This window comes from Tamandua tetradactyla, chromosome 11 (genome assembly GCF_023851605.1).
Source record: "Tamandua tetradactyla isolate mTamTet1 chromosome 11, mTamTet1.pri, whole genome shotgun sequence".
In the NCBI taxonomy this organism is placed as follows: Eukaryota; Metazoa; Chordata; class Mammalia; order Pilosa; family Myrmecophagidae; genus Tamandua; species Tamandua tetradactyla.
In genome coordinates, this window is record NC_135337.1 from 93,999,666 (window position 1) to 94,010,576 (window position 10,911).

A 10,911-nucleotide genomic window follows, 5' to 3' on the forward strand; every position below is an offset into this window, starting at 1 on the left:
GCTTACCTGAGGGGCAGGTGCAGCTGAAGCCGTTGACTCGGTCCTTGCAGACCCCGCCGTTGACGCACGGGCTGCTCTGACACTCGTCAATGTCCACCTCGCAAAAGGTGCCCGTGAAGCCTGGGGGGGGGGGGTGTCGGGGAGCTGAGGACGGCGCAGAGGCGACCCCTTGTCTGAGGCACTCCCCTCCCGCTCCGAAGTGGGCTCTAGCCCCAACTCTGGACTCAGCCTCCAGGTGCTCCAAGACCCCTCCCACATCTTAGCTTCTGCCCAAACTCCGCCCAGCCCTCAGGTCCCACCCCCTGCGCACCTGCCATGCAGATGCAGGTGAACTGGCCAATGCGGTCAAGGCACGTGGCCTGGTTGCGGCAGGGCCCTGACAGGCACTCGTTGACGTCGGTCTCGCAGCGCGGGCCGGTGTAGCCGCGACCACACTGGCACAGGAATGAGCCCTGCGTGTTCACGCAGCGGCCCAGGTGCTCGCATGGGTTGGCGCCTGAGGGGCGGGGTGAGCCGGTGTGGGCGTGGCCGGCCAAGCCCCGCCCCTCTGCGCTAACCCCACCCTTCTCCCAGACAGCCCCCACCCTCACCAATGGAGCACTCGTCGACGTCCTGGTCACACGCCCCGCCTGTGAAGCCAGGTGGGCAGGTGCAGATGGCCCGGCCGTTGACGGGGTTCGTGTCACAGATGGCGTCCTCGTGACAGGGGTTGCTGACGCAGGCATCGTCCAGGTGACACAGAAGCCCTGGGCAGGGGCCCGGCACAGTCAGGGATGCACCCTCCATCTCGCCCAGAGGCCCCAAACCCACATACTGGTTTCAGCTTTGTTTTTGTTTTTATTAACCCGAAGTGTGTTTAGTAGTTATTTTTTAAAAAGTTTTCCAACCATTTATTATGCAAAATTCCAAACATACAGAAAAATTTATTATTCTTATATCTGCCAACTAGATTCAATTATTGTTAGCTTTATCTATCCATCCATCCATCATCCATCCATCCATCTATTCATCTATTCCTATTCACCCATATTGCATCCATCCATCCATTCATCCATCCATCCACCTATCCATCCATCCATCCATCCATCCATCTATATCTATTCATCCATATTGCATCCCCTATCTATCCATCCATCTACGCATCCATCTATCTATCCACCCATCCATCTATACAGCCATTCATCCATCCATCTATCTATATCTATTCATCCATATTGCATCCATCTATCCATCCATCCATCCATCCATCCATCCATTTCTCTATCCACTCATCTATTCATCCATCCATCCATCCATCCATCCATCCATCCATCCATCCATCCATCCATCCATCTATACAGCCATCCATCCATCCATCCATCTATATCTATTCACCCATATTACATCCATCTATCTATCTTTCATCTACTTATCATCTATCATCAATTTATCTATTTCTTTCCTGAACCATTTGAAAATAAGTTGCAAATATCCCCATACTGTTTTTAAATCAGTTGACTCTTTTCTGATCTATAAAGGCTCCTACCTCAACTCAAGCCTTTGCTTCTGCAGAACCCCCTGCCTGCCATGCCATCCCTCCATTTCCAAGGCCCTCTTGCAAATACCCATCTCTGCCCCTTCCTGCTTCCAAAGGCCCCCTGCACTAGATTTAGCCTCTGGACCAGGCCCCAGCCTACCCTGGGCCTCCTAATCCCCACCCCACCCCATCGTGCCCTTCACCCCAAATCCAGCCTCCAGCCTGATCTTTCTAACACTCAAGTCAGGCACCCACTCAAGCACCATCGATGACTCCCTACTCTCCACAGGGAAAAAGGGACCACTCACCAGTCTTGCCCATGGGGCAGGCGCAGTAGAAGGAGGCCACGCGGTCATGACAGGTGGCCCCGTGGAAGCACACAGCCGTAGCACAATCGTCGATGTTCTCACTGCAGCTCTCCCCTGTCCAGCCGTTGACGCACACACAGCTGTGGCCACCCAGTGTGTTGAAGCAGGTGCCCCCGTTGTGGCAGGCGTTGGGCTGCAGCTGACACTCGTCTACGTCCTCCGTGCAGAACTGGCCTGTGGCACAGAGTCACACCCCTTGCAGCATGATGCCACTCTGGGGTAGGAGTAGAAGGTCTGCCACCCAGCTTGCTTTCTGCGGGAGTGCCCACCTGTCCACTCAGGGGGACACTGGCAGTTGTAGGTGTTGACGCCATCCACACAGGTGCCCCCATTTAGGCATCGATGCCCTGGGCAGTCATCCAAATTCACTTCGCAGTTCTGGCCCTCGAACCCTGGCACGGGGGCGGGGCAAGGAAGGTCACGGCCGCACCTGCCCGGTGGCCCCCCACCTCCCTCGGCTGGATATTGCCGGTGAAAACTCACTCACCGGGCAGGCAGGCGCAGTCGTAGGTGAGGTCACCACTTTGCCTGCAGGTGCCCCCGTTGCGGCATGGGGATGGGGCACAGGGCGTAGCTGGGTCCTCGCACAGCGGCCCCATGTAGCCTGCCGGGCACTGGCAGCGGAAGGAGCCGGGCGTGTTGAGGCAGGTGCCACCGTGGTGGCAGGGCCCGGCCTTGCCGCCCACCCTGCACTCGTCCACGTCACTGCGGCAGCTGCGGCCCTGGTAACCGGGCGGGCAGGTGCAGGCATAGCGGCCATCAGGTGCTACTGAGCAGCGGGCCCCGTGGGCACAGGGGCTGCTGAGGCAGGGGTCCGGCAGGGAGCAGTCAGGGCCTGGACAGAGCAGGTGGAGGGTGAGCTTGGGACCAAACCCCACCCTCACCTGCGTTGAGCCTGCCCTCCAGCCACCCCAACTCACCTCGGAAGCCCCGGGGACAGCGGCAGGAGAACTGCGCTGAGCCGGCCACCACGGAGCTCTGGCACACACCGCGGCCAGTACAGGGACCCGAGTGGCAGGGGTCTTCCAGCTGGCACCACTCACCCACCCAACCTGGAGGGCACCTGCGGACGGAGATGGGCTCGATGGGGGCAGCAGGGGCAGGGCAGCCCCCAACACAGAGACACACACATAAGCCAGGCGAGAAACCCAGAGGCAGACATCCCCAACAAGCAGGCATCCCGATTCACGCAGGCAGTAAATATGTACTGAGCACCTTAAACGACAGGAACACAGCAGCAAACAAAATAAAAGTGCCACCATGGCCAAAAGGGGGACGCAAGCCAGGTGTCCACCGACAGGTGAATAGATAAACTCAAGGGGACTCCATGCCATGGAATATTACTCAGCCTTTAAAAGGAATAGTTTCTCGCCTACGCTGCAACGTGGGTGAACCTCAAATACATGATGCCAGGTGCCATAAGAAGCCAGATGCAAAAAGACAGATAGGGTGTGATTCCACTACTAGGAAGCATCAAAACCGAGTCAATTCACCAAGACAGAAAGATCAGGAATGACATTACCAGGGGCTGGGGGTGGCAGGGGAGCAGGTGGTGAGAAGGAGTAGGATTCCCCGCTTAAGGCCTACAGAGTTCCTGTTTGGGATGAAGGGAAACTTCTGGAAGTGGAGAGTGCCCTTAAAAAATGGTTCATGTGATTCATTTCATGCTCTATAGATAGTTAAGCTAAATTTAAAAAAAAGGAAAAATAAAAACAAAACGTCCCCTCCCCTCAAGGCTCACAGCCAGGTGGGGAAAAGAGAACATATATAGGGTGCATGGGTGGTTCAGTGGTAGAATGCTGGCTTTTCACGCCGGAGACCTGGGCTCAAGCCCCAAACCATGCACCCCCAGTCCCTAAAAAAAGTGGGGAAAAAAAAAAAAGAACATATATATATATATATATACACACACACAAATGATGACTTGATATATAACACGTGGGCCAGGCCTGCTGAGGGTCTTAAAATGAGGCCTGGTGGTTGTAAGAGGGTGTGAGTAGGGTTGGAGAAAGCCTTGCTGAAAATGGGACATCTGTGTATAGACTGAAAATGGGATGGGGAGGGGGTCAGGGAAACGGGGTTCCAGGGGAGAGAACAGCCAATGCCGAGTCTCAGACTCCAGAAGACAACCCACAGACAGGAACAGACACACACACACACACACACACACACACACACACACAGAGAGAGGGACACGCCCACCTAAAGCACTGGCCTGGCCAACAGACAGGGACCCCCAGATGGACACAATCTCACACAGACAGACGCTGGGATGGCCCCCGCTCCCCTGTGTCCTCCTTCGAGGCACATTCAAGCTTGTTTCCGTGGGGGAGGGCGTGGGGGGTGGGCCATCGGTGTTGGCGCCCTTGGGAAGCCCCCTCATGTCGCGTATACGTGGGGGGTTCCTTCAGGGCTCGGCCCTCTGCACAAACCCACCAAGGGGGCCTCGCGTTTGGGGGAGACACTCGACCGGGCAGGGGGTGTGGTCTTAAGACTGGAAACCTCCTGGGGGCGGGGCCAGAGGGAGGGGCTTGGGCCGGCCCGAGGGTCCAGGCAGGCCCCGCCCCCGACGCCGCCGCGCCCCCCTCCCAGCCTCCAGCCCGCCCCTCCGCTCCGGCTCGTCCCAGGCCCCCGAGTCGCAGCAGCCCCGGGGCTGAGCTCACGCGGCTGACTCAGGTCCTTCACGTCACCTCCAAGATTCCCCCACCCCGGCCTCCAGGGTAGCAGGTCCGGGCAAGGCCAGGAACGGGGACGGGCGGCGTAAGGAAGGGGAGGTGGGGAGGGTGAGGAGGTGGGGGGGCAGCAGCGCCCAGCCCCCTCCCCAAGGGGCCGCCGGGCCACGAGCGCGCCGCGACTGCGCCGGGAGGGGGCGCGCTGCGCTCGGCTGCGGAGGGCGGCGGGTCCCAGGGCCAGGCAGGGTGCGGCCCCGGCGCCCCGGGCGGGTTCCCACGCTCTGCGCCCAGCGCCCCCAGCCGACCGGTCGGGCCGGTTCCAGCCCCCCCCCGCGCCCCGCCCCGCGGCCTGCGCTTCGGGAGAGACCCAAGTGGGGGGAGTGCGGACTTGGGGGGTGCCTCGGGGGAGGCGGGGACTGAGGACAAAAGCGTGGGAGCCTTCTTTGGGGGAGAGACTTGAGAGCTTCATGGGGGGGTCGGGGGGGTGACAACTTGAGGCGTCCCTGAAAGGACGCGACCACTTGAGCCCTTTAAGGAGACTGGGGAGACGTGGGGGGGGGGGGCGGCTGTCTTTGGGGAGTGGTTCCCACGGCGCAATTCTGGGGATCCAGAACGCTCCGCTCCGGGAGATCCGGGCTCCCGGCGGCAGCGCGCGCCGGTGATTCACCTGTCGGGGGGGCGGGGCAGCCGCGGGCGCATTCACCTGTCGGCTGTAGTCCAGGTGTGGAGCCGCACTGCGCAGGCGCCCGGCTCCGCGGTTCCGCCTCCAGGTAGAGTGGCTGCAGCTAAGGTCACACTTCGCCCCACCACCGCGGCCCCTCCCCTCCAGCCCCCAGAAGTCTCCTCAGCCAGGATCAGCGCCCCCTCCCCCCAGGTGAGCCCAGGTGAGTCCAGGTGCGCCTCAGGCCAAAGTAAGCGCGTGTGTAACTTCAAAAGGGGCTCCCTGAGTCTACAGTCAGCCTGGCCCACCCAGCCCAGGCCAAACTCATTTTTCTTGCATAAATTAATACATCAGTGAATCAATTAATAGCTACTGGGTGAATAATGGCATTCTTGATAATAACCTTATAGACGCAGCCAAGTACTTCCCCCAAACCGAAAGCACCAATTTCCTTAAAGCACCTAGTTCCCATATCCAAGCCATTATTATTATTGATAATAATAACTTTAGGCCTAGCACAGTGCTGGGCACAGCATCTCCAGGGGCTTTAAATCTTTATGACAATCCCCTTCAAGGAGAAGCCCTCACTGCTCCAATTTGCAGAAGCAAAAACCGACGTTCGGAAAGCCCAAAGCACTTGCTCAGAGTGTCAAAGAACCCAGAATTCCAACTCAGCTCTGTCTGCCTCTGTTCAATTCATTCCCAGTCCCCTCCCAGTTTCCCCACAACCTTTCTCCTCTCCTTATTTGTTCCAAAAGCGGAATTCCTGGGCTCCCTGGGTTCACAGAGCTGGGAGAAGCCTCCCTATTTCACAGACACGGGTAGGTTCAGGGAAGGGGTGTGACCAGCCCAAAGTCACGCAGCAAGAGAGCTCAGAGCCTTTCTGATTCCTGAGAGATGGGAGGGTTTGTTGATTGAATAATAACCGCCTCCTCCTGGGGCTTTACACGTGACCTCAGGTGCCCAGGAAACTGGGTGAACTTTATTCCTGGGCTCACTTTCCAGACTGGGACACCAAACCTGAGGCCAAAAGGATTTAAGTGCCAGCCAGTCAGTGTGAGATGTGAACCCAGGCCAGGAAGACCCCAGAGCTCCGCTCTTACCCCTGTTCTGTTCCTACTGGTAAAGGAGAGGTTGCATCACCCTTGCCTAAAGCCACACACACATGGGCAGTGGCAGGGATGCCGGTGGTGGGCACGGAGGCCTAGGCAGACCACAAATCCTCTCCCCAGTCCGGGTGCCCAGGATATGGGTGGCCCCACATCCGGTACTCACAGGCAGGCAGCCTCCCGGGTGGGCAACTGAGTGCAGCGACCTCCATTGACACACGGTTTTCTGTCCAGGCAGGGGGAAGCTGTGGGAGGGGGCAGAAGGGGGCAGGGGGTGGGGTCAGCCAGGCACGCGGGAGCCCCAAGCTGGAGTGACAGACCCCTTGTTTCCCCCCTTCAGGCAACAGCTGCACAGGGTGGGGGTGGCAGGGGGGAGGCTCTCTGCGGGTATGGGGCTGCCCCCCCTCCACCCGCAGTTCCCACGGCCCCCCTGCCCCGGCCCCAGCTGTTTGGGCTGCAGCTGTCCCTGCCAGCTTGGGCCCTGGGAACCCGCAAGTCAGGGGCGGGCAGGAGGTGGAGCTGGCTGTGCCAGATGTGGGGGCTCAGGAAGCTGCCAGAGCTGGGTGCTGCAGAATAGGGGGTGGGTCACCAAGGCAGGAAGTGAGGGCACCCGACGTCCCGGGCTGCGAATTCCAGGTGCCCATTGGGCTCACTTCTCCTGAACACGGGTGCCTGGTCCCAGCTGGGCGGGCCTGGGTGGTGACATGGGGACAAGCGGGTGCATCCCGGGGACACCCAGCATTGGCGCTGCTGGGGCAGGGCACCTGGCACCGGTGTGTGCTGCCCTGTCCAGCGTCCCTGTGCCCGAGGGCTGTGTCCCTGTGGGGTGTGGCAGAGTCTAACTGTCCCGCCCGGCATGTCAGGGGCGTGGCAGGATGTGAAGGGAGCCACCGGGACAGAACTGTGTGCAGGCAGGTGTGAGATGCTGTGTTGTGTGTGTGCCTGTGTGTGTCAGGGGGTAGGGAGACAAAGGAAAACAGAGACAGAGAGTCACGTGACCTCGGGCACCAGAGAATTCTGTGAAGCTGGGAATACTGCCCACTTTCTAGACGAAGACACTGAGGTTTAAAGGGTTCAAGTCCCAGCCCAGCAGCGTGGGGTTTGGCAAACACGATGTGCAACTAGAAGCAGGAAACTAGGCAGGCAGACACAGAGGGGCAGCGATGGACAGACACAGAGAAAGACACAGAGACACGGAGAGACAAAGTGGGTGGAGCTGGCCATGAGAATGGGCCACCGTGGTATGTGTGGCCCCTTTGGCACGGGACAAGCAGAAGGGACACTGCCCCCCCCAGACTGTGAGCACTGGGGGGCCCGTAACATGGGCTGTGGACGGTATGAGCCACGTGTGTCTGTGTGTGTGCATGTGCAGCCTCGCGTGTGAACTGTGTCTGGACCTGGGCGTGCACCTGCTGCCTCCATAAGCTGCGATAAGTGTGTGCACACATGCAGAGGTCTGCATCTGTGTACGTGTGTGTATGAAATGCACAGCCAACCATGGGGGTTCATATGGGTCCTGTGAGTGCATATTGGGTCTGGTGTGCATGCGCATGTGCGACTCGTGGATCTGGGTGTGTCGGCATGTGCGAGCTGGACGTGCATGTGTGTGGTGCGAGTGGGTAGGATGGACCAACAGGTCAACTGGTGTGAGCTGAGTGGGAGAGCACGTTCTCACCTCTGCGTGTATGTGTGTGTCTGAGTGTCGGCCAGGCTGGGTGTGCGAGGGGCCCTGAGCTGCTGATACACCATGTGTGTGCACACGTGGCTCTCTCCATGTGTTCTTGCGTGGGCGCAGGGGTCAGTGTGTGAGCGGGGTATGTGTGGGTGTGCACACGCCTGTCAGGGCACACAGGTCCGCGGGTGTGGTGTGCGTGTATGCACGTTGGCATCTGTGCCTGCGTGTGTGTGTGTGTGTGTGTGTGTGTCCGTGTGTGAGACCTGGGGCTGTGTGTGACAGGCCAGGCGCGCGCTCGGACTGCGGGGGCGGCCGCTCTTGCCGGGTCCTGTCCCGTCGGGGCCCCGGGGTTGGGCTGGGGAGGCAGTTCCCTCCCGCACGCCGCGACCCGCACCCCGCACCCCGCACCCCGCCGGGCTCGCAGCCCCGCCGCGGCGGCCCAGGACCACGGGGTCGGGACCGTTCGGCCAGCGCCCCTCCGCTGCCGGCCAGACCCCCGCGACGGGAATGGGGGGTTCGCCCCCGCCGCCCCCGCCCCGGCCCCGCCGCCAGGCCCGCTTTGTCTGGCAAAGAAAGCGCGAGGCCGGCCGGAGGGAGGGGGTGTCTAGACGGCGCGGCCATTGTCCCGGGCGGGGGAGGGGAGTGCGGGGAGGGGGAGGGGCGGGGGCCCCGGCCCGCTGAGGAGGGGGCTCCGGTCACGGGAAGAGGGCGTCGGAGCAGTTGGGGAAGCACGTGGGTCTGCACCCCCTCCTGTCCCCGCGCGCGGGGGGTGGGGTCGGCGGGATCCCGGGGCCGCCTGGTCCCCGCGGCCTGGGGCGGGAGCGGGGCGCGGGCACCGCTGCGGCTCCGACTCCCGCTCCGGCTCCGGGTCTTGCGGCGCGCTGGCCTGGGAAGTTTTCTGGGAGTTCAGAGCTCGGGGAACTTCGCGCCCCCTCCCCGCCCCCCGCCCGGGCCGCCTGGGGTGGGAGGTATCTTTGTGCGGGGCGGGGGTGCCCGTCCTGGAGGGACTTGGGGCCCCCGATCGTGACCTTCCCAGGACTCCGGGGGTGAGGGGATCGGAATGGGGGCGAGGCCGGACTCTCACTCCCCCCCCTATCTTGAGTCCCGGTTTCCCTCCCCGCTAGCCCCTTCATCCCCAACCCCAATCTCTTCTGGGCCCCCGTTCCTCGGAACTCTGGAAACTTACCCCCACTCCCAGCCCCTGCGACCTCCGGCCCTGGCACGCAGCCCCGGGGCTCCTGGGCCCCTGCGCCCCTGCGCCCACTGACCCGGCTCGGGTTCCCGGCCTCCAAGACCCCTCCCCCATCCCCGAACTCGGGGGTGCTCGCCCTCATCCCCCGACCCCCGATGTGCCCGCCAGGTCCCGGCACCTCACCTGCAGCCCCCGGCCCCGCCAGCAGCAGCAGCAGGGGCAGCGCCCGCACGGGCGGCCGCGGCAGCGACATCGGACGGCGGCGGCGGCCCCGGGGCCCCGGCCCCATGGCGGCCGGCCGCGACCCTCCCTCCTCCCTCCTTCCCCGGGCTCCAGGCGCGTCCCGGGCCAGCCTCCGCGCCGCCAACTTCGCCAAAGTGAGGCCGCCGGGCCGCCCCGCCCCCCGCCCTCGGCGGCTCGCCCCGCCCCGGGGCCGGCCCTGCGCGCCCCCGCCCCACGGCCGGCCTCCCGGGGTCCCTGCCCACCTCCACCGGCGAGGCCTGGGACCCGCAGATCCTCGGCAACCCCGAAACTCATGCCAGCCATGCGGTGGGGCAGCAGCGCGCACACACCCTGGCTGGTGAACACCCAGGACACACACACACACACACACACACACACACACACACATAGAGGCAGAGAGAGGCACAGAAACCCCAAATGAGGCCAGCCGCTACTGAGAAACCACCAACACACCGCCAGGGACACACAAATGCAGACCTCTGCCCAGAGCTTTGGGGGGGGGGGCTCTGAAATCTGAACCCCCCAGCAAAGCCAAGACTCTGGGTGCAGCCAGGCCATCAGCCTAGGGCTGCACTGGCACCTCCCACTGCAGACACACCCTCCAAGGCCTGTGAGCAGGCTTTTCTCCTCTCAGCCTTCCCAGAGGGAACCCCCAACTCCTCACCACCCTCAAAGGTCTCCCCGCCCCCACCCCCATACCCCACACAACTCTGCTGCCCACCTAGTCCAAACCTGTTCATTTCGATCAGCTGTCTTTTGCCCAAATCAGTGGTGCTGCAGAAGTCCCCTACTGCCTGCTTTGTGCTTGGTGGTGAGGGTAGGGGTCCCCAAGGGGCCCCCAAGTCCAGTTCCTGGGAAGATCCCAGTCTGTGGAAGGAAGTGCTAGACACAGGACCCCCGCAGCTGTAAAGGGGTCAGGGCTGGGCCAGAGGGAGGGATGGGTAGCTGGGGGGATACACAGATGGGGGTGGCGAGCGTTCTGCCTCGGTTGTTCATTCATTCATTCGACAAGCATGTGCAAAGCATCTGGGGAGCTCCGACTGTGTCCTGTTCTGCTCTAGGGGCTGGGGCATAACTCTCTGCTGCCTGCAATGGAGAGGCTTCCAGTGGGCTTGGCCCTGAAGAATGGATCAGAAGGAAAAACATCCCCGCTGACACATCTGTCTGTATACTCAGAAGGGGTGTGTCGGGAGGGAGAGGGGGGAAGGCCAGAGGTCCTGCCAGCTGGGATGGTGAGAAGGGGAAAGAGGTCAGCTACCCCCCTGGTGGACACTGCTGCTGGAGGAAGAATGGGGCGGGCTGGGGTTGAGGTCTTATTCCAAGGAGCCCCAGGGTCCCCTGCGAGGCAGCACAGCCTGGGCCGAGTACAGGGGAGCTTTTGAGGTGGGAGACAGTCATATGGGCACCCCAGAGATCTTGGAACCATACTTTCCTTTTTATTTAAAAATAAGTTTAAACTTCCTGAAAGTTGCAGA

General features: G+C 61.6%; 1 protein-coding gene across 1 annotated transcript in view; it reads right to left on the reverse strand.

The window, feature by feature from the left end:
- NOTCH3 (notch receptor 3) overlaps positions 1 to 9,482 on the reverse strand; it is a 32,659-nt gene extending 23,177 nt beyond the window's left edge. Inside the window, exons 1-9 of the mRNA XM_077121910.1 lie at positions 9,377 to 9,482; positions 6,493 to 6,571; positions 2,805 to 2,947; positions 2,372 to 2,719; positions 2,154 to 2,276; positions 1,825 to 2,058; positions 591 to 746; positions 311 to 496; positions 7 to 120 (exon numbers count right to left, since the gene is read on the reverse strand). Of these exons, the coding sequence (XP_076978025.1) occupies positions 7 to 120; positions 311 to 496; positions 591 to 746; positions 1,825 to 2,058; positions 2,154 to 2,276; positions 2,372 to 2,719; positions 2,805 to 2,947; positions 6,493 to 6,571; positions 9,377 to 9,482 (1,489 nt within the window). The remainder of the gene's footprint in view (positions 1 to 6; positions 121 to 310; positions 497 to 590; positions 747 to 1,824; positions 2,059 to 2,153; positions 2,277 to 2,371; positions 2,720 to 2,804; positions 2,948 to 6,492; positions 6,572 to 9,376) is intronic.
- Between the last annotated feature and the right edge of the window lie 1,429 nt (positions 9,483 to 10,911).